Source organism: Haemorhous mexicanus, chromosome 5 (assembly GCF_027477595.1).
Source record: "Haemorhous mexicanus isolate bHaeMex1 chromosome 5, bHaeMex1.pri, whole genome shotgun sequence".
Lineage (NCBI taxonomy): Eukaryota > Metazoa > Chordata > Aves > Passeriformes > Fringillidae > Haemorhous > Haemorhous mexicanus.
In genome coordinates this window covers 71,911,482-71,934,019 of record NC_082345.1, presented here as the reverse complement: position 1 = coordinate 71,934,019, position 22,538 = coordinate 71,911,482, and the positions used below count along the sequence as shown (strand labels likewise).

Below are 22,538 nucleotides of genomic sequence, written 5' to 3'. Positions count from 1 at the left end.
CCAGTGTCCTTTCTGCCCACATAATGCTGGTCACATGTCACCTGCCAGCAACAGGGACCTCTGCACCAAAACCAGGGGTTAACCCCAAAGTGTATCCCTGGATTGTTTCACCTTCCTGCATCCTACTCTCAGAGAGGACAATTGGCCCTTTCTGCCTCCACAGGGAATGTCCTGCAGCTGAGGAACTGCAATGCCCCTCTCCCTGTCAATGTATCTTTGTGCTTTTCTTCCTGGCAGGCAAGGACAGCGTAACCAGGGAAAACTCCTGCGCAATCCTGCACAAGAAGCATTTTGTTCAATACTGACACAGGCCTGTCATGGGAGGCAGTTTGAATGGGGAGTTCTGGACAATAAAGGTCTGTCTCCAGTCCACGGTCCAGTCTCCTCCTCCTGAGCATCCCAGATCCTTTGCTGGTCACTTGAACATTGCTGACTCCCTACATGGCCTTAAAAAAAGTTGCTTTGTTGTTTCCCAGGCTGAAAAACAACCATCCTTTAGAACAAATGTTTGTTCCTATTGCCTTTTCTGAAAAAAGGTTTTCCACTTAACATTGAGTAAAACACTTAGCTCCACACCCATCCAGGACACTTAAGCACTGAATTTTTGCTCAGTAGATGATAAAACGGTCTTCAAGGATGTGATCAGTTGGGATAACTCACTTATCTAGTAAGCAGGGTGAGGAGAAACACATGAAAAACTAATCTGATGATCCAAAGCTGATCTGATTTCTCAGGAGCTGGAATTCCATGGGTCCAGATGCTCAGTCTTTGCAATCTCACTGCAGCACTGAGGATGTGAATAAATGCCAGTGTGAAGATTTAAGGAGGCAAGTTCTAATCAGCACCAAGCATTGTTACTTGGAGCCCTTATCCCAGTGCAGAATGGACTACAGTTGGAGCAGTGAACAATTCTGTACAGTAAATAAGGCAAAGGGAAAAGCTCAAGGGCTGTCCCACAGTGCTACACTGAAATAACCCCACTGGAAACAACGGGGCTGCACGGGCACACAGCCAGACTGACACAGCAGTGTCTGAAGGCCACATTCTTCTCTTAGCTCATTTCTTCATTCTCTCTTGTGCTTAGCTCATTTTAAGTGGAATCAGATCCCAAAACATGCCCATCAGACAGTCAAACCCCCACCCTGCCAGCATGATGAAACATTTCCATGGAGATAGCAGCAAAAAGGTCAGCACCAAGGGGAAAATGCCCCATGCCCTCCACGCAGAGCTTGACATCTCTCTCTCTGCCCATCCTCAGAAGATGGAGTTCATCCCAGGGCACAGAAACTGTTCCAGTAATTGGGTACTGTCATTTTCTGTCACAAAGATCAGCCCCAACACAATGCTGGGAAGAGCTGACACACCCAAAAGCTGCCCACAACACATCCCCTCAATTTCAGCAATCAACTGCTGTGTTACAGAGCAGGACTTGAGCTGAGACACAGCTCAGCATGCTCATCATACTGATGACAACCATCCCTCCTTCATCATGCAGCCACTCTCACAGAGTGGGTGTCCCAGCAGCCTGCCAGGTTTGGAGCTTTGTAGCCCCTGCTCAGAACATCCCATCCATGGGTGTGACCTGCTGGGAGAGAGGTGCTGCTCCTCCCTTGGGGCTTCCCCATTTGCATTTCTTTTCACAGGACATGCAGTAGGGACCTTACAAGAGGATGCCAGTGACAGGACAGGAGGGAGTGGCTTTAAACTAAAAGAGGAGAGATTTAGGTTGGATATTGGGAAGAAATTCTCCATGAGGGTGGTGAGGTCCTGGCACAGGGTGCCCAGACAAGCTATGGCTGCCCCTGGATCCCTGGAAGTGTCCAAGGCCAGGCTGGACAGGGCTTGAAGCAGCCTGATCTAGTGGAAGGTGTCGCTGCCCATGGCAGGGGGTTGGAATGGATGATCTTTAAGGTCCTTTCCAATCCACACCATTCTGGGATTCTCTGATCTCCAGTGAGTGAGGGATGGTGACAATGGTTTGTTGGTTGAAGCAAAGACCCAGAACTTTTGCTCAGAGTTAGCATTAAGCAATGCAAGAGCACAAAATAGTTCCTTAAAAAAAAGCAAATTTCCCCATTTTCCTACCTAAAAGTGTGCCACAGGGCCCTCACAGCCCTCCAACACCTGCCCCCATCCAATTTTCACCATTTCCAAACCCCCTCAGCATCTCCAGGTGCAGGATCCCCACTCCCTCCTGCACATTTCTGCCTCCAGCCCACTTCCCTCCTAAGTCACTGCCTCAGGCATGAGAAGAAGCCAATTCTTCACCCAAAACTCTGCAGAGAAGAGAGCAGATGTTTTGGAGAAGATTATGTCACTGCATCAGGGGTAACTATCCGAGCAAAAGCTCTCTCCTCATGACACAGCCTCACATCCCTCGTTCCTAAGGGACCCCAAATTACATCATGTGGACCTCAGAGCTGCCTGTGAGCACTGTCTGATGACAGCAACACAACCTGGAAGAGCTCCCTCCAGCAGGATTCCACGAGAGGTGCCACAAGCACTTCTGAGCTTCAGCTGCTCTCCTCAGCCAGAAACAAAAGGTCCCAGTGGAGCAATGTGTGGGACACGCCCTGGGTTAGGGGGAAGGGGTATTGGCCTGGAAGCAGCAGTGCTGCTGCAAACAGTGCTAATCTAATAACTGCAGTCTTGACAAAGGCCTGGTGTCTTTTAGGCTTGGGGGATCTTTGTACAGCCATAACCCAGACATGGGTTTGCCAGCTGAAGAGACAAGACTCTGCAAAGAGACAAGCACAGGCAAGGAAAATAACCTACCTAAATTCTCATAACAGATCCATGATGAAAACACACGTAGAAGCCAGGTCTGGCTTCCAGGTGTTGCTCCAGCAGCTGGAAAAAAAACCTCTTTTAATTCCAGCTTGGAAAGGACTACTAAAGAAAAATCTTTCACTTCACTGGCTTTTATGCATTTGCCAGAGCCTTGAGGATACCAAGAGGCTTTAATGGCTCTGCCCAGCCCCAGCTGGGGCCTCCACCCACTCTCCTGCCCATTGAAGCACCAGCCTGGGCCCTCATCCCAGTCTCAGACCAAGAGCTGTGCTGTCTGTTGCTCTGCTACATAAACCTCAATGACCCCAATCCATGGAAAGACTTCCCAGCTTCATTTAGCCACTTCCATTTCACTTCACCTTTGTCTGGGGGTCACTGGGCTGTGTCTGGCACCTGTTTCCAGCTCATCCTTTGATTAACTCAGTGATGGTCCAATTGAAACATCTGGGAGAGCTCTCAGCATCTTCAGGAGTTTTCAGTTCAAGCTCCAGCTGCATTCCCATGCAAACTCTGCCCTCACCTTTGCCTCCTATTTACTCCAAACTCAATTAAAGGACTTGCACTTTATAGGTGGTCTGGGATCTTCCTGGGAAATTTTGTCTCTGCTTCTACTGCCTCAGCATGAAGCAAAATTGGCTGTAAGTCCTAAGGCCAGAAGCAGATGCTCTGTGTCCTGGACACCTGAGAGCATGTTGCTCTGAAGGCTGTTTCTCTGTATGACCCCATCATTATTTAGTATTTTTAGGGTTAGGCAGACTGTTTTGCTTTGTGACAAGCACTTGCATTTCTCTTGGAAGAGAAATTTTATTTTTTCTTTGAGCAAATAAAGTCTACATAGATCTGATGTCTTATTTACTGTGGTGTTTGTTATATCCCAAATCCACACCTCCAGAGAGGACTGAGGTGACACTGCTGTGGTGTATTCCTGAGCAGGAGGCAGCTGCATGGGGCTGTTGGTGCTGCAGACAGCTCTGCTGTGTTCTCTGGGCTTGTTTCTTTCCAGCAGAAATGGAAAACCTGACAGAACTCTCCTCGTCACAGTAGCTTTGAATGCTCTGGAGGCTGGAATTAGAATTAGCATTTTTTCCAGAGTTCCCTGGAGATTTCAGGTTGTTCTCCTGGGCAGCAGCTGTTACTTGGACTGACAGACAACAGGCTCACAGCCAGCTCTGCACCAACCAGCAGAAGTCAGAGGAGTTTGGAAGGAGAACATCGAGTGCTCAGGTGCTTGTCTGCTCCTTCACCACCCTGAAACTCCTCGGGGGTGTTGATGCTGAGGCTCAGAGGGTGAGGGTTGGGCACACAGAGCCCTCAGATGGGCTCCAGCACTGTGGGTGACTCAAGGGTGCCAACAGTGTCCCTTGGACAGGCACAGGCAAATGAACTGGAGCCCTTGCAATTTCCCAGCAGGTCCCAGTTGCAGCTGGGTGCCTCCTGGAGCAATTAACCTCAGAGAAAATTACAGTCTGGCATGCCACCATTGACAGGTTGCCAGGCTTGTGGTGAAGCCAGCTGCTTAACTGAGTGTGAGGCATTTATTGCCTGTGGGAAAGGTAAGGTGAAACTAATCTGTGGTTGAAGCAACTCTATTTTACATCTGCAAAATGCCTGCAAACTCATCCTCTTGTGGAGATATTCACAGCTGGGAAGGTTCTTGTTCTGTAACAAGGGTTTTTCTCACCATGTTCAGTGAAGCTGGCTGCAATGATGGCAATCACAAGGTGCTGAACTTATAACTGGCCCCTTTTTCTCCTGGTTATACCAATGTAAAGTTGCTATATCTCCTTCTACCTAGCCAAAGGTACCATAAAATCAGACTGCTCAAAGGCAGTCATTCTGCTTCATTTTTGCAAATTTTTGTCATTTTTGCAAATCATTTTGCTTCCCAGTAAACCCTGCAGATATAACCTCTTCCCCAGGCTCTCCTGGCTGTTAAAAGCAACTATTCCACAAAGAACTTGCTGTCTCTTTGCAAATGAAGGAACAAAGTTCATGGGGATTTTCCTTGCCAGTGGGACAGCAGTAATGATGTGCAAAGCCTTGAGCACATTAATATTTTTTCCTCATCACGCTCAAGAATTTTCTATTCATGAACTTCATCTCCCTGCCAGTGCTAAAAAGGAGACTGCAGCAAAGGCTCAGATTCTCAGAGGGGTTTGACTGCTGCAGCACATCTGAGTCTGCTGGCCATCACCAGAGCTGAGAGGCTGTGAAAACAGAGGAGAAATATCTTCCCCTCAAAGCTAGTACATCTCTTAGTGACGTGAGGAGAGTGTCTCAGGGGTCCTGATCACAGAACCAAAGAGCTGTTAAAGCTGGAAAAGACTTCTAAGGTCATCAAGCCCAATTATTAACACAGCACCACTGTGCTCACCACTAAACCATGTCTCCAAGTGCCACATCCACATGCTTTTAGAACACCCCCAGTGATTTGATTCAAGCTGATCAACCAGTCTCACTCTGTGTGCTTGCAACTGGACATTTGTTGCTTCAAAGACTGAGATATCACAGGAAAAAAGGGATGGCACCAACAGATAAAATTTCACGTTGGAAAAGGAAAACCTTGGGAGAGGAAAAGATGACTCACAGTTGGGCTGTGGGAACTGCAGGATGAAATCCTGACCCCACTTGAGTCACTTTGCCATTTGCCTTGTGAAGGCAGGTGACTGAAGAGTCCAAAATCTCCTCCAGTTGCTACAGAAAAAGGTGCACAGCTGATGTTTCCCATCCTTGCTTCCACAACCCTAAAAACTGTCCCTTGCCACAGTGACTGCAGCTGACCCACAGGAGCACTCTTTACAATTGCTGACTGTATTTTTAGCTGACCTTGCACGTGACTCAGTAGAAAGAAATGAGGAAAGACAGTCCCATGGGATTCCCCAGCTCTCTCCACACCACCACAGAGCACCACAGCTGTGAGAGTCCAAGAGAAAAGACAAAAAGGAGACATTTCCTCTGCTCAGATGTATCCTGCCACCAGGGAATCTGTTTGTAATTTAATAAACATCTCAATGACATCAACAACTGGTAAAAAGGACACTGAGCAGACATGGCTGCAACTGATCACACTTTCTAGAGAACCAAGAGAGATTTATTTTTCAGACAGCCCTAGATTTTGGTCTTTTCTTGATTAATCTGTGGGGGGTTTATGATTTTGATCTTAACTCCATAAAGTTCTATTTTTTGGAGCAGCTGGAACCAAAGGAAGATAAGTGCTTCCATCCCATAGCACTCCTCCATAATGTACCAGTGGTTCTCCATAAGGAATATACTGAGATAACAGAACAAAAGTTGGGTGTGGATTTTTTGTTTGTGTTTTTTATTTTTGTTGAGGTTGGGGTTGAAGGTACTTGAGATAGTATTTCATGTTCGGACTTAGGTGTTTATTATTTTTTATTAGTGTAATAGCTTCACAACTATGAGTTTTGTAGTATTTTATTAGTAAGGCACAAATGGCTAATTATCTCTTGTTACAAGGTCTTTTAAGACTAAACTACCTAATTAAGGAATGATACTTAGATTATTATTTTTTAAATTTAATAACTGGTTCTTCAAAGCTCGTAAAAAAACTTTCCTGTTTAATTACAAAATACTACTTAAACTCATGAAGAAGGAAGAAGGTGAAGAAGAATAATTTGCCTCAGCTCTAAAACTTTCATCTTGCTTTATATTTATTACAATATTCTAAAACTCTGAACTTTAAGTTTTCTACCCTGTGATATTATTCACTTTTAATTTGTAATTTTAGGTCTACTAATCAATTTTGGCAGTCTTCTCTACATTCTCAGGTTAAATGTAGTGCTCTCTTGTGAGTCTGTGCCTTTCAGCACACAGAAAGTTTAAAATTCTCAGCATCTAGGATTTCAACAGTTGGGTACAGCCTCAACAAAGGCTCTGGCTCTGACACTTCAGGATCAAGAGGAACCTCTCTGTAGCTGATTTGCCTGAGATCCATGTTTAGCAGCACAAACTGCCCAGGCTGTGAATTAAACCTTTAGGGGTTAATGGCTGTGCTGTTTTTAGTAGGTGTAATGAAAAGAAACTCTGATACTCAGGAGGAGAATAAAAGCTTTCATAGTGCAAGGTTAATCTGCTGACTACTTGTGCAGCTCACTAAAGCACCAAAGCCCTTTGGAGTTTTAATCTCTCTGGTTCAGCACGTGGTCACTGGCTATCTGCTTCCAGCCTGCAGGACTGGGGGCATTTGTGCCATAATTGTTTATTCTGAGAGGCAGGGTGGTCATTTTTCAGCAGGAGGATAACAGAAAGCCAAGAGCCAGGCTCTGTCCACAGGGCTTTTTACAGATTCAGAGGCATCTTGATTTGAGACCTCATTCAGGACAGGACTAGAATTGCTTCCTAACAACTCTTCTGATGAGCCATCTTCTTCCCCAGTCACTGGGGAAGATAATTTGGATCCATAGAATTCATATTCCATTTATATTTGATGTCCCCTTCAGCTTGGTATGGTGGCTCACATTAAGGTCTGTGTCCTGGAAAAACGTCTGAGATTTGTTCTGAAAGACTCAGATTCCCAAAAAGGACAAAATTACTTTTCTTTCAGCAGAACCTCTTGAGTTGTCCTTCACTGAGTGTTTTGCCAAGGTAATTTAAAGGCAGCAGTGTCTTCTCTGTGCTGTTAGACTGGATACAAGAGTCTGCTGAATGCACTTTGCTGGGAATTCTGCCTGATCTGCCTCTCCTCAAACTGCTCAGAACAGAACCACCCTGGACAATCCTATGTTCAATTTTGGCAGCAATGACCTTTACAGAGTGATGAATCCTTCTACATTCCTTGTTCCCATCCCATTCCCACTGACACGATCATTTCTCATTGCAGGTAGATCACCTCACCTTGAGGTGTCTTCAGAGCCACCTCTCACCTCAGACACAGCACACATTTTGCAAAAGAGAAGTGATGAGACAAATCTGAGCCAAGCTTTGCCTCCCCAGGGCTGAGCAGCCCAGAGCAGACACGAGGAGGAGCTCACCTGCTTCAGCTTGGTGCCCACCATGGAAGCGCTGCTGTCCAGCACGAACACCACGTTCTTTGGCAGGGGAGGAAGGTCTGTGGGGGCGAAGTAGTGCACAAAATATCCATTGAGGATCTGAGGAAGAGCAAGGCAGTCAGGAAATCAAAGGTGGATCGTGGTGCAATGTTCTACACACGTCACTATGGGATATCTGGATATTTGGGTGCTTTCGGTGGCTGTGTCTGCACTGGAGGGTGTGAATGCTTCTTGGAATCCCTTTTAATTCTGTTTCCAGAGACCCTTGGGATCCCCCCTAAATTCAGTTTATCCAGACTGGATCAGCCAACTGGAGCTCTCCACTGAGAGATCCATGGAAATCCATGGTTGACATGGACCTTCCATGGTTGACATCCAAATGCAGTTTGGGTCATCCAAATGAGTTTCCTTCCAAATGCAGCAAGGATGTAACATATGTGCCCACAGATCAGAACCACAACATTCCCTTGAAAAACTGCCCTTGTATCCAGATATGGACAGCCAGTATATTGAGAAACTGGAAAGCAGACACAAAAAAGAAGCTCAGTGAAGCTGGGGTTTAAGTCCATCTTGTGGCTGCTGACTGACTGGTTTTATTTTGGATAGTTCTTACAAGATGGAGGAGTAGCCTTCACTCAGAAAGCATTTTATAGGAATTTGAAGCAGGCAAAACAAACCATCTTGGGTACAGTTAATAAAACAGAAAAGATGAATTGTGTGTACAGTACCTGAACATCCCCAACACTCAGCTCCCTGCTGACATCATATCTAATGATGAAGTCTCCCAAAATTCCATTTCGGGCGATCCTGGTTTGCTCAACAACACTGGGGTTGAATGTAACCTTAGCTAAGGTTTTGGTGTGCCCAATGACAGTAGAGGGAGGAGGAGACACATCACCTGTTGAGATAAAACCACAATATTTCAAGTTTCTCCCACTGCCTTACAGATGTCAAAGCACAGCACAGGTGGTGCTGCCATGGAGCCAAGTCAGCCAGCAGAGTGACTTACTGGGATTGAAGATTCAGTGATTAAAAAAAGAGAGATTAAAAAAAAATTAACCCATCTCTTCAAACTTTAAACTGAAACCCATCTTGCAATGCTCTCAGGGATATAAATGTTTGTAGAAGATTCCTGTATTCAGTTCTGTGTGGCCAAACACACAACCTCAGACATGCACATGCTGTTCATTCCAGCCAGATCCAGACATCCAGGACACAGATCCTACACCTGAGATCCTGACAGTCAGTGCTGGTATGATTCATTTGACCTATTTAAGCATTTCTTCCAGGACTAGATGAATCACACTGTAGATTTTTCCTTATTGATTGTTAGGAATTCTTGAGGTGGCATGCTCAGATGTACTGGAGGCATGTGGGGTGGGATTAACTGAGTGACTGATCCCTTGGTCTGATAAGTGTTTTATGTGTAATGTCTACCTTTTAACAAGTCCCCTTAGCTGCCTTTATGTTCAGCAAAAGTTATCATAATAGTCACTGCAATTTCAGTCTAACTAATTCAGACAAAATCCACCACTGCCAGTGCAGTCACACAAATTGCATCCCTAAGATGTAACTCATCCTAAACTCTGGAAATCCTTCCTGAATCAGTCAAGAGGGATGTGCCTGGCAGAGGGTATCTCAGATAAAGACAATTATTTAGGTCTGAGTCACCCTGCAGGAAACTCTCCTGGTATTGTTATCTTTGCTCATTCTCTAAAAGTTGAGGGATGTGGAAGTTCCCCGTTGCCTCTCTATATAAACAAAATCCCACCTTACCCTCTTTTGGTTTGCCAACTGTTTCCCTCTCAGCTCCATTGGGACCCTTACATGAGATGGATTTGGCCCCTGAACTTCTCCAGATTTTGAGGGGTTCACCCTTTTCCTAACTGGCTTTTGAACACACAAAATAAATATTGTCAGCTGAAGTTGTTCTTGGGCGCTTTAGTTCTCACAGTGATTATTCCAACAATCCTCTGAGGCACAGAAGTTCTATTATGTCTGCTCCTGGGCTGGTTAGAACTGGTAGGAATCAGCTTAATTTTACTGTGAGGGGAAATCTCAAATCTTTTCCAAAAATGCCCCCCAAAAATCTGTGGTATGACAGGGAAATTAGGGATGGGAGAGGTTCAGTTTCATTTCAGGTGTGCACAATGCAAATACCTACATATAAGTTTATTTTCTAGGCTCCACTTTGCAAGTGAGATCAGGTCAAGAGTGTCAGAGGTGAGGGTATGATACATCTGTCCAGACAGACATCTGCTTTAGGGTAATTTTAATTAACAATAAATTAACTATAGTGATCCAAATTACGAGGTGCAGGTGGTCTGGGAAAGCTCCATTCCAGGGGGTCCCAAAACTCTGTTTATGTAATGAGCAGTGGCACTTCACCTTTGTAAAGGGCTTTGAGCAGCATTAGGGAAAGGCAATGTGACATCTGTGAGCAAGAATGAACACAACCTCACATCCAGACCCCACTGTGACTGACAAAACCAGAAATATGTGATTATGTCCATTTAACAAGTAGGGAAACGGAGGCATGGGGTGGTTACCTAACTTACCAGACTTCCCACAGGTGGGAGTCCATAGAAATGCCAGGGTTAGGGTCTTTGTGGGTTTATGAAATGATTAGGCAAATCTGTAACTTTTACTCTGAAGTGCCATGTACAATCTAGGTTCCTCTAGGCAAAGGAATGAGAGTAAGATATTCATGAATCAATAGCACTCTAGGATGTTACTGCCAGGATGATTTTGCTTTACTTTCACAGCTGTCCTGTGAGTGCATTTGAAAAGATGAGGCACAAGACTGTTCCACTGAGATAGGGAAGGGTTTTATCACAGACCCAATTTTACACAAGCAAATTATAGTTAAAGCACCTGGACTTTGAAGCAAACTCCTCAGCAAGCCTTGCCCAAGGAGACTGAATGATAGAGATCACTCAGTTTCAATAAAATCAAGAACTGACTCTGCATTACATCTTCTCTGGGAGAGCTCCTGTCCATTCATCCTGATGGAAGCAGAGAGGGAGGTCCCAGCCAATACACTGAAATCACATAAGGACACTAGTTTTGTATCTCAGGAGGGGCTTATAAAATGATTACCCAGAGCTTTGACATTTTTTCTAAAATCCACGTACAGTTCAGATTTCTCCTGGCAAAGAAAAGTTATAAATCAACATTGCTGTAAGATTTCACCTCAGTCTTGGTCTGTTTTTATTTTTATAGCTGCCCTTTGATCTGATGAATCAACAGACAGAATATGTTTTTAATACAAAATGCATCAGATTTGCTTGTATCTGCCTTCTTGAATTTTCCATCTGTCTTCTATTGCTTCCAGAAATCCCATTTAACTGCCAGTGTGGGAAAAGCTTAAAATACATAGAAATGGCTTTAAAGTCCATTTATAATTTCTGATCTGGGGTTTCACATTACTTTTCCTCAACTGCTGAAAAGAAAGCCTGCTGTGGGTCAGGCTGCCTGGTCATGTCACACCAGGGGCAGTGAGAATCAGTCAGAAGCTCCCTCCCTATTCCTCCTGCACATCCATGTCCGTGGCCTTTGGGCAGCACTTCCATGTTTCTCTGCCATAAATACAGTGATGGGTGAGGCCAAGGAGCTGTGCCACAACAGCATGAGCTCCAGCCTTAACATTTCTCTGGACCATTGGAAATCAGCTGATTTAGGCAGCAACTCCCTGCCTCAGTTTCCCCACCTGTTAAATGAGCATAATCACATGTAACCTGTTTCTTAAAGCAATGTGGAATCCAGGTGGAGCATGTGGATGACATTGCCTCCCTCTATTGCTCCTCAGAACACTCTCTGGAGGTGATAAATGTCATCCTTTCTAACACAGACAGTGCTTTAGGGATCTCTGGAGAGGAAGTTCCCAAGGCTGTCTCACACAGCCATTTCAAGTGGCAAGGATTGCTGAGGAATCTCTCCCATCCTCTTCATAACCTCTCATCTCCATCCCTGGGACAGAAGTTAAAAATCAAAAAATAGTCTGATAGAAAAGGTCCAAGGAAACTTTTTTTTCTGGAATAACAAAAATCAGGTCTGGAAGGTAACTTATCTAATTCATGTTCTCAGACTGAATCCCTTCCTACTTAGTTTTTTGATACAATCAGGAAACACTCCAGACCTCCAGTAATGGAAACTCAGTACCTGCACTTGCCAGTCCTTCCCAGAGCTTCACTTTTTTTCACTGTTGAATATTTTCAATGTCCAATTTACATTTTTCCCTGTGGATTATAAACCCATGACTTCTTTTTTTTTTGGCTATTGACACAGAAGCCACAGTATCCTTTTCCTCCTTGCAGCAGCCCTTTGTATTCTTGAACACAGCTCCTATGACTTCTCCCAGGTTTCTTTTTTAGGCAGCACTTGGTATCTGGCTCCCAATTAGTCTCCTTTGTTTATTGGCCTTGTTCTTTTTAAACAAGTGGCAGAGAGAGAAAAATCTATGAGATATTTCAGAGTCCAGAGCATGGATGAGCTCCAAATACTTGGGCTGGTTTGTACTCACACTGAGAGAGTTAGTAGAGCCTTCAGGCAAACTTTCCACTAAATTCAGCTGAAGAAGTAAACAGAGCAGGAAAAAGCATTTTCCAGATGAAACTTTTGTCCTACAAGAGGAACAGTTGAACCTAAATTATTTTGGATTCTGGCAGATTCAGGATTAGAGCTCAAATGCAAAGTTCATCCTCCGCTAACATGTGGAAACTTCCAGACAGCTGTTGTAAGAAATAAAAAGCTTTCTGAAACCTTTGGCTTTAGAAAGAAAGTCATCCTCAAGCAGTCTACTGTCTCCTGCCCAAGCCCATGGCTAGTTCTCAGACAGCTACACTGCAGGAACAAGATTAGGGCAACATCCAGGACAACACCCAGAAAGTGGCTCCGTTCTGAGGTCACCAGAGAAGGTCAGGATCATTGGCCTCAATGCCTCCTGTTTTGGGGTTTGTGTGTGACAGAAGACAACACCTGCACATGCCAAAAGATCATTTTCCAAAACTCACATGCCTAATGCCTTCCTTTGGGGAAAATACAACTCCCAGATGGAGCCATGTGCACAGGAGTTACTGCACCAGGAAATATCCTAGAAAGATCTGTCATCACATTGTCTCTGCTCCTCTGTTCAGAGAGGATGGACACAGGACTTTCTGAGAGACAAGAAAAGGACATATCCACAAGTCAGACTGGCAGAGGCACTGGGATGCTGGTGGCTCAAACACTCAGGGGAAGATGCCCATGGGCAAAGCACCCACCCAGGTGCCAGGGGCAAGCTCAGCCCAGCTCAGGCTGCAGCTGGTGTTGGACCAGATAAGGAAAGACCCAACCCTGGGAGGTGGGAACTTTGTCCTTAGCAAGTGAACTCAGCTGTGATAACTCCCCTGCCCAGGGCAGTGCTGGGACATTCACACAGAGCCCTTGAAGGTGCTCACTCTGCTGGTGGGACATAATTGACAGCAGCACTTATTTAACAGGCAGCTGTGTCATCTGAGGAGGTGTCAAAAACTCCCCAAGTGTCCCATGATCCACAGCATTCCAACAACCATTACAAGCTCCCCACCCCTGGACAGGTACCTGGGCATTCCCACCTGAGCCTGAGTGAATATAAACCCAATAGATTGTGCATTCTGTGGGTTTCCCTAGGATTTCCTTCACCACAAACTGGATCTAGCCTGTGATCACCACTTTGACCAATGGACACTGAAATTGCAACAACCAAGTCTCATCACAAGTCTTTCAGGTGGTGAGATCCTTCTACTCTTATACATTTTCTTAAGTGACATATTTATGGTCCTATGTTGTCATATTACTGTAGATAATATGTACATATATGTATATATATACTGTAGACAATATAATATTATTTTGTAGATAATAAGAACCAAAGACAATTGTAGACAATATTATTGTAGACAATAAGAACCAAAACATGTCTGTTTTCCTGTGCAGCCAGGTTGTTGCAAAATAAACCTACATGTGTGTATTTACAAACACTGATGAATGAGTGTCATTTCAAGAACTTGTGTTACCCTCACCTTTTGGGGTGGGTTCTAACAGCTTGATGGCACAATACATTTTATTTCCACTACTCTCAATGTAATTTATTAATACTTATGAAAATATAATATTTTATATTTAACTGTGAGATAGTTTAGACATAAGAAATAGAGGAAGAGAGCTTTAATGTCATATTCAACCTCAAACCAGTCAGGCAGTACCATTTTCCAATGTTCCCATGTCCAGCCAAGTGGTACTGAAGAGTTTTAAGCCATGGCAATCCAAGAGAGGGCAGACACTTTTTTCTGGTTTGCATTTGAGCTCTAATCCTGAATCTGCCAGACTCCAAAATAATTTAGGTTTAACTGTTCCTCCTGTGAGGATGACAGTTTCATCTGGAAAATGCTTTTTCCTGCTCTGTTTACTTCTGGAGGTCTCACTGGATGTGCACCCACTTTTTGGGTGTCATATGAGCAAGAAGGCTTCACAGGGAGCAAATAATGGCCCTGATGGTTTGGTTTTGGATCCATCTTGAGAGGTGACAGTCAGCTGGAATATGGTGAACAACCACATGGGATGATTCCAGACAGAAAGGGTGTGAAATTGAGTTCTGAACACAGATAAAGCACAGGGAATCTGAGCTTCAGTTGCATTACCCATGCAATGGAACACCTATTTTATATACATTTTATTGGCTAGGGAGGATTACAGAATCCAACAGCTCAGGCCCATTTTTATATGAGCTCTTTCAAATCTGAAGCGTGATGCCAAGAATGTCAGTGCTCCCAGATTGCCATTTGGATAGTGACTTACACGAGTTTTCCCTGTATGTCATTTACATACAGGAATTTCCATCCTGTGCTGGACCAGCAGTGTGTCTGCTCTGCTCAGTCTGTCTCTACCCTTGATCAATGCCAGATGTCTTGCAGGAAACCACATGCCAACAATTCCCTGATAGGTGAAAAAGGCTTCCTGCCTCTCCTGATGAGGAGCAGAGCACATTTATCACTTGGCACGTGGATGTAGGACACAGAGACTAATGAGGCTTGACCTGAAGACAGCCCAAGTCACTGAGAGCCTTGATTTCATGGGATTTGGATTAAATCAGTAGGATCCCACTGAGCAATCAGTTTAACTCCAGTTCACATGCTTTAGGATCTTTCAGTGGCAGATATTGAGCAGCTCCACTGATTTTGCTGGCACTGTGTCACTTGGAATGACTGAGGGTCAAGTCTCAAAAGACCCTGCATCCTCCTTCCATCCTTCTTTTTTGGTGTTTTTTGACAACATGCAGCAACCACAGTATCCTGAGCTGTTGGTTTATGCCAGAAAGAGTTATATTTACACTGTCTGAACAGTGAGCAAGGATGGTTAGGGGTAAGAGCAGATGCTCAGATAGCACTTAGCACTTTGGCAAAATATGGATTTTCCTCTTGGAATTTCCCATGTTCTGAAGTGCAGGATTTCCTATCTTCCTTGGCATGGATGGATGGAAAAAACAATTCACTTAAAATAAACAGTTCCCAGGAGATGCAGAGGCCAGGGAAGAGGCTGCTCCAGTGCTGAGCAAAAGGCCTGAAGGCACAGTTCAAAGCCCTTCAAGACAATAGCAAAGAAAAGAAACCCTATTGAGATGAATGGGATCAGCCCTGTATTCATTAAGCTTCAAAGTCCTCACAGGCTGAGGCACAGATACCACACAGACACAGTCATCCAGAGAAAATAGATCCAGCACTGCCATGAGAATAACCACAAGAACCATGGGTCATAAAGTCTCTCCTTACATGTAGGGGTCCCAGTTGTGGGTTTCTCTGGGTCTGGATTGAAGGCACTTGAGATGGCAGTTCATGTTCAGACTCAGCTGTTTATTATTTCTTACCAGTAAAACAGTCTCACTACTGGGAGTTCAGCAGCTTTTCCTTAGAGGGCACAAAATGCCCAACAATCTCTTGGTACAAGGTCCTTTAAGACTGAACTATCCAATTAAGAGCTGACACCTGGATTATTTTCCCTTTTAACCCAATAACTGATCCCACAGAGCCCACAATGGGGACTTTTCTGCCCAATTACAAAATGCCACCCAAACCATGGAGAAGGAGGAAGAAGAAGCATGAAGAAGAAACCCAGGATGACACCCTGTGCCCTCCACCTTGCTTCCATCCACAACACACTAAAAATCCCAAACTCTCAATTTCTCACCCAGTGACACACCTGCACTGATCTCTGTAATCTCTTTCACACTTTTGTGGATTCCAGTCCATCCTGAAGTCTGGGAAACTTTCTCCATGAATGAGGGTCAAAGTCAGTGCTCCCCTGGGGGTCAGGGCACCCCAGAGCAGACAGAGAAATATTCCCTGTGCCCTGGGTTTCCACACTTACCTTCAGCTTTCCCATTGCCTTTCTGCCTGCTGTTCCTGAGGGGAGGCACCTCCAGGGACACAATTCCTGAGTTCTCCAGGATGTTCACCTCCACCTTCAGCCTCCCCACCAGCTGCTGGGGCCTGATGCTGACTGTGTACTCGTATTTCCCCAGCCTCCTCTGCAGGAGCTCCTCGTAATGCAGGATGAACCTGGCCTGCATCTTGCGGGGAATGAAGACAGAGGCCTTGAATGTCTCATAGCCATTCTCCCTGGAAGGAAAATCCAAAGACAGCTTCACATCCCATACACGTCACACATTACCTCCTCCCCCTCCCCCCAACGGTTTTGCCTGACCCTGTTCCCTGTACTGAACCTTCCCACTGAATCTTGTTGAACACCTGTTGCATTTACCATTGAATTTTGCTGATTTATATAAATAAAGTGTATTCTTGCTTCCCTCTTGAGTGAAGTGGATGACTCTGTTCGTGACAGGACTCAGTTTCCTTTCTGTTATTCAGGAAGTAACAATATTCTTTCCCCCACTAGTACATCCTGGAGCATCTTGGAATTTAAAAAGTTGTGTGACTGGGTTAGAAAAGGCCACATACAATTTTTCATGGCTTGGAGTACAGGAATGACACCGGGCAGTGAAGATAACATTCCGTTTAGTTGCTTCTTCCTATAAATCCATGGATGGGCATGCCAAGGCAGCCAAGATAAAGATGGCAGGAGAGTGCATCACCTCCCAGAACACAGCCAAATGCACAACACTCACCTTCCTTCTGTGGGGCTTGGAGGTTTCTTGTGCCTTTCTTTCTCATCGGTGCTATTTTTATTTTCCTTCCCCGTGACCTCTCCATAATAAGTCTTGTTGCCAATGCTCCTGGAGAGATCAGAGGTGTCAGTATGGTCACCCTGCACCCAAGTACAGCGACAGGTGTACATTTGCTGCAGGTGCATTCACACACTTGGATGTCAGAAGAATCTCAGAGTGCTGCTGGACTCTCCTGAGTCCACCCAAGTCACTGGGACAGAAGCCAACTCAGAAGTTCCCTGGCTGGAAATACCAGCCTATTACAAAGGCAAAAGTCTCTTATTCTTCCATTCACTCTAAATGGAAGTATTTCTTAAAGAGTGGGTCCCCTATCCCTTTTGGTCAAGTCTGAAGCTGTGGCCCCAATATCTATCTGTAGAAGGGATCTGAGCATGATCAAACCAAATATGTTTGATACTAAGAGTTTAATTTATTGGTCATTTCACTATGAGGTTTCTCTCTATTTGATTAATCATTCACACCTCCAGCAGCCAGTGAACCTATCTGCTGTCTGGAGTTGACTTCTGCTCCAATGTGGAGGACATGAAATAACAAGAAGATCCTTAGGCATTACAGTCAGTCAGATGAGATAAATATATCTGCCAGTGTTGCTGAAACTTTCTCTGGAAAGGTCTTGAAGGTCTTGAAGAGTTTTCTCATTCAAATCAGAGAAAGGAGCAGAAGGAAGTGGTTAAAAGACACTCAGAGGAGAAATAGAATAGTTTAGAATAGTTTCCCTCCCTGTTTACACTGAGGATTCGAATTTAATATTGTGGCATCCATAGACCTGGTCTGTGCATTTCTTACTTCTTGGGACTTCTGCTGGTCAGAGTGACTCTGAGATGCATACAAGTCTCTTTTCCCAGCCCAGCAGTCAAAGGAGTCAGGATTCTTTTGTTCTCATTCTCAAGGTTGTTTATTATTTCTTATCTATAACATTCTTTCTCTGACCTGCTGAGGTCTGTCTGGCAGGTCAGGTTGAGGCACACTGACTTGGGGCAGTGTTATCTTTTTATACTAAAAACTACGTGTACATTATTTACCATAACTTCCCAATACCTATCACCTGTGTTAGACAGTGAGTTTCTACCTTAAACCAATCCAAAAGTGCCACCATCACCCAGAAGATGGAGGCTAGGAAGAAGGAAGAAGGACAGGGCACACCCAAATTCCTCCATCTTGGGACCCCGAGCCCCCATTCTAAAAACCTCAAAAATCTGTTCTTCACCTGTGACAAACTAACTATCATTCTATGTAAACTTTCGTGGCTTGCAGATCCTCATATAAGGTTGGTAATTTTTCCCATGGGTCATAATCAGAGTCACAGGGGTCTTGGGCTCTGTGCCAAGCTCTCTGAGTCCCCTGGCAGGGGTTCTGGCAATCCAGGACAGCCAGAGGGATGTCCTGGGTCCCGACACTTACTTACATGGTAAAGTTGGAGATGAAAGCTGCAGCTGGGATCTGCATCTCAAACAGAGCTTCCCGTGCCTCGGAGCCGCTGTTGACCATGGTGCAGGACACGGTGGTGAAGGCATAGCGGGAGATGATCGTGGACCTCACGTGGAACTCAGACATCCGAGGCCTGGTTTCCTGTGGGAGTCAAAAAGGTCACTCCTAAACAGGCAGGTGGATAACTCAGCCCTTCAGTGCTTCAATGGTTTTAGGATTTAATATAGACTAGAAGCTCCCATGCAGTGGGTATTAAACCTCCTGACAACAGCAGGCAAGGTGGGCTTGTCCTCAAAATTTCAGGTGAGCTGCAAACAGTAAATCAGGAATGTGCCTTTGTTCATGCACAGAGGCCACAGACATGGTCCAGTGCTTGGGAAAGGTCTGAGAGCTGTGCTCATGCCAGCCTTTAAGTTGTGAAACACCCTGACAAAATCCATCTGCATCCTAAACTGAAGCCTTCTACTCTGGCTGTGTGAGAGGATCAGGATTATTCCCTTGTGGCCTGGGAAGAGAAGCCCAAAATATGTCCCCATGGGGTCCAGAACTGTGTCACAGACCCTGCTCTGTGCACTGTGCACAAGAGCAGATGGAAGACTTCTTAAAAGACTGACATCACCATTTATGAAGAAGCACCTTCAAATTCATCCAGTCAGATCCCTGAGTTATGTAAACAGAAAAACTGCTGTCAATGGAGTCAACTGAGTCCTCCTCTGCTGAGAATCCATCCTGGAAGTCTGCACCAATGGATGAAGACACTTAATAAAAAACTGACACTGTGACATCTCCAGCAAAATATTTTAAGCTTTTTAGCCCACACTGGACTCCTTCCAGCAGAGAAGCAGCAGAGACAGCAGTCGATGACACATGATGTAGCAATGGAAGCTGAAAGCCAATTTCTGCTTCTTGGGAATGTGTTTTCGTGCACAAGTCCTGAGTTGGAGCATTTCTCCAGACTAATGTGTTTTTTGACAGCAACATCTCCATGGAGCTCAAATGTTTTCTTCCTGGAATACTTCAGTATACTTAACTGTAAGCAGCCCTTGAAAAAGAAAAATCTGTGCATTGACTTACACAATCAAAGACCAAACCCTCAAAAGAAGAAGGGATATAAAGGGTAAAATGCACTGTAAACACAGAGCAACCCCACTGAGCCAAACACAGTGAGACTCTTCCTATTGAGGTTGGTAAAAGCTCACAGTCACGTAAGAGTTGTGAGGACAAGAACAGGCTCTTCAGCTGCATGTCCAGGCTTTCTTTCAGAACAAAAATAATTTTGGCAAACAGCTTAAGAAAGGGAGCAAGTGTTTGTCTGAGTATGAAACAAGAACATTTCTGCAGTAGCTGATGGCATCAGGAGTAACTGAGCATCCGACTAACCAAGCTGCTGGGCTTGTGAATTCCAGGCAAATGGAAGAATGAGGATCCACTGGAAGATCTAACAAGATCTACCAACAGACTTGGCATAAAGCCCTGCCTGCCTCCACTTGGAAAGACTGATAATGTGTCTCAGATGAACCTAGTAATGAGAGATATCTTTAACTTTAATTTTAGGCAGATCATTGCAATGGATCTGTGGATCTAGGCTCGAACACCCCTGCACAGACCTAATTCTGCACCCTTAGACCACTGCTTAATTAACTGCTGTTAATTAGAACTAGATCCTGCTGTTCTCAGGACCTTCCCTGATACATAGGCATGGCTTCCCAGTCTCATTATCCTGAAGGTGGAGAAGATGGGGAGTTTTGATTGAAATAGGGTTGTAGGAATGTTTTCAGATATAATGAGCTGATGCTTCATTCAGTCTTCCATGATACTGATTGCCTGTGGCATAGCAAGGTAGATAGAGGATTTAATAACACAAGTTATAGAAAGAATTGAAAACTACAGAAAATTCTGCATTCACCCCCATGTTCTGCAGCTCATAAAAAACTGTGGGTTTATATGTAGCTGACAGATGAGCAGCAAAAGAGGATCAAGCCCTTTGCCTTTCACTTGAGATACAAGTGGCTCTGCAGTGACCTGCCTGACACTGAGAATGCACTGATGGATTCACAGGAGCTCAGGAAGTCTTTCAAATGTGACAGAGAGCATGAACTTGCCTTTGTTATGACAACAGAAGGAGAATGGTTGTGTTGGGTGAGAAAAAAACCAGTTCTAACCCTGTAGCCTGTCACTAGCAGAGACCAACAGCACATGCTTAGAGGACAGTGAAAAATCAGTCCAACCTGCACTGATACTACCCTGAAATAGTCTCAGTTTTCAGTAATTTGTGGCTGAAGGAACTCCAGGGTCAAGGGTGGTATTTTTGTGCTATATTTGTATTCTATGGATTTCACTTCTATTACTTTGCACAGATGCTTTTTGAATCCATGTAAACATTTAGCATCCGCAATATCCTGCTGCAAGTTCCACAGCTCAGTGGTATTTTATCTGTAAAAAAATGTCACTTAGTGGTTTTTTTGTTAAAAACCCTCTTTGCTGGCTTCAGCTGATCTCTGTTATAGAATCACAGAATGGATTGGGCTGGAAGAGGCCTTAGGGCCCATCCAGCTCTAACCCCTGCCATTAGCAGGAATACTTTCCACTAAACCAAGTTGCTCCAAGCCTTGTCCAACCTGGCCTTGGACACTTCCAGGGATGGGAAAAATACCTCTATCCCACTGAACAAGCTCCAGTTCTGACATCCTTACAATCTGAGGAATGGCAAAAAAACACAACATAAAATGACATTCAACATCCCTCCCTCTTCCTGTTGGGTGGGAGTTGCTGTTGGGAAAATCAAACATTGAATAAGGGCATCACATAGAGCTGAGGATGAAAGAATTGGTTCACCTTTCCATCCCTGAAAGGGATCTGCAATTCCCTGTATATAGAAAATGTAAATGTTGGGGGCACAGGCCATTTCCAAACAGATTACTTGGTCAGACTGGGCAGGCAGCCCGAGTTCCACTCTGTGATTCCTGTGGAGCATTCCCTGGAGCTCTTGCACAGTCCATCAGTGCCTGGTGCTCTGACTTACAGCTGCACAAATGTTTTCTGCACTTTTTATTGAGGCCTCGCCTTAGGTTGGAAATGGGGGTGTGTATTCTATTCTATTAGAGCTGGGGCAGTTATCTCTGTTCACTGGGCAGTTTTCTTTATCTCTCCCACAGCCAACCCTCCCTCCAGGAGATCCCTTCTGTCCATGGCCACTGAGTGTCCCTGCAGGGCTGATCAAATTCCACCATCCCATGGGGAGATGCTCCGCCCAGGGGAGGAGCCAAGCATTCCTCCCTGGATCCAATCTGCCCTGGGAACAGCCCAGCAGCCTTTGCCCACTGCATTCCCAGAGGAGCAGCTTTCTCCTGCCCTGCATTCCCAGAGGGAGAGCAGGCCCATCTCCAGCAGCCCTGGAGCTGCAGAGGAAAACTCCCCCCTTGTGCAGGATCCCTGCTCCAGCAGAACCACAGCTGGCACTGCAGGAGGGCTGAGCCCCCCTGGGATGGGACTGTGCCACCACCCTGAGCCCCCCTGGGATGGGACTGTGCCACCAGCCTGAGCCCCCCTGGGATGGGACTGTGCCACCACCCTGAGCCCCCCTGGCATGGGACTGTGCCACCACCCTGAGCCCCCTGGGATGGGACTGTGCCACCACCCTGAGCCACAGGGCTCAGCTCCTGCTCTCACTCTGCCACTGGGTTGGTTTCTTTTTTCTACTATTGCATTTGTATTTTTAATTTTCCTATTAAAGAACTGTTATTCCTATTCCCATGTCTTTGCCTGAGAGCCCCTTAATTTCAAAATTATAATAATTCAGAGGGAGGGGGTTTGCAATTTCCATTTCAAGGAAGGCTCCTGCCTTCCTTAGCAGACACCTGGCTTTTCAAACCAAGACAGCCTTCAGAGGATAAGAGGCAGCTCAAAGGAAAAAAAAGCAAAGCAAACAGCTTGTTTAATGTTATTATTACCATGACTTATCATCCCTATTAAAAGTTAAGTGAGGGAATGCCAAGGCAGCAGATTAGCACACTGCCATGAGGCATGTTGGCTGGATGCTTTGTGGAGGTGTCCTGGTCATGATGATGAACTGGCAGCTGAGATTTTCTCACCAAACAAATTATTTTATGCTC

General features: G+C 45.1%; 1 protein-coding gene across 1 annotated transcript in view; it reads right to left on the bottom strand.

The window, feature by feature from the left end:
• ITIH5 (inter-alpha-trypsin inhibitor heavy chain 5) overlaps window positions 1–22,538 on the bottom strand; it is a 47,817-nt gene that overhangs the window by 20,086 nt on the left and 5,193 nt on the right. Inside the window, exons 3-7 of the mRNA XM_059847542.1 lie at window positions 18,404–18,567; window positions 16,939–17,046; window positions 16,182–16,432; window positions 8,528–8,697; window positions 7,782–7,898 (exon numbers count right to left, since the gene is read on the bottom strand). Of these exons, the coding sequence (XP_059703525.1) occupies window positions 7,782–7,898; window positions 8,528–8,697; window positions 16,182–16,432; window positions 16,939–17,046; window positions 18,404–18,567 (810 nt within the window). The remainder of the gene's footprint in view (window positions 1–7,781; window positions 7,899–8,527; window positions 8,698–16,181; window positions 16,433–16,938; window positions 17,047–18,403; window positions 18,568–22,538) is intronic.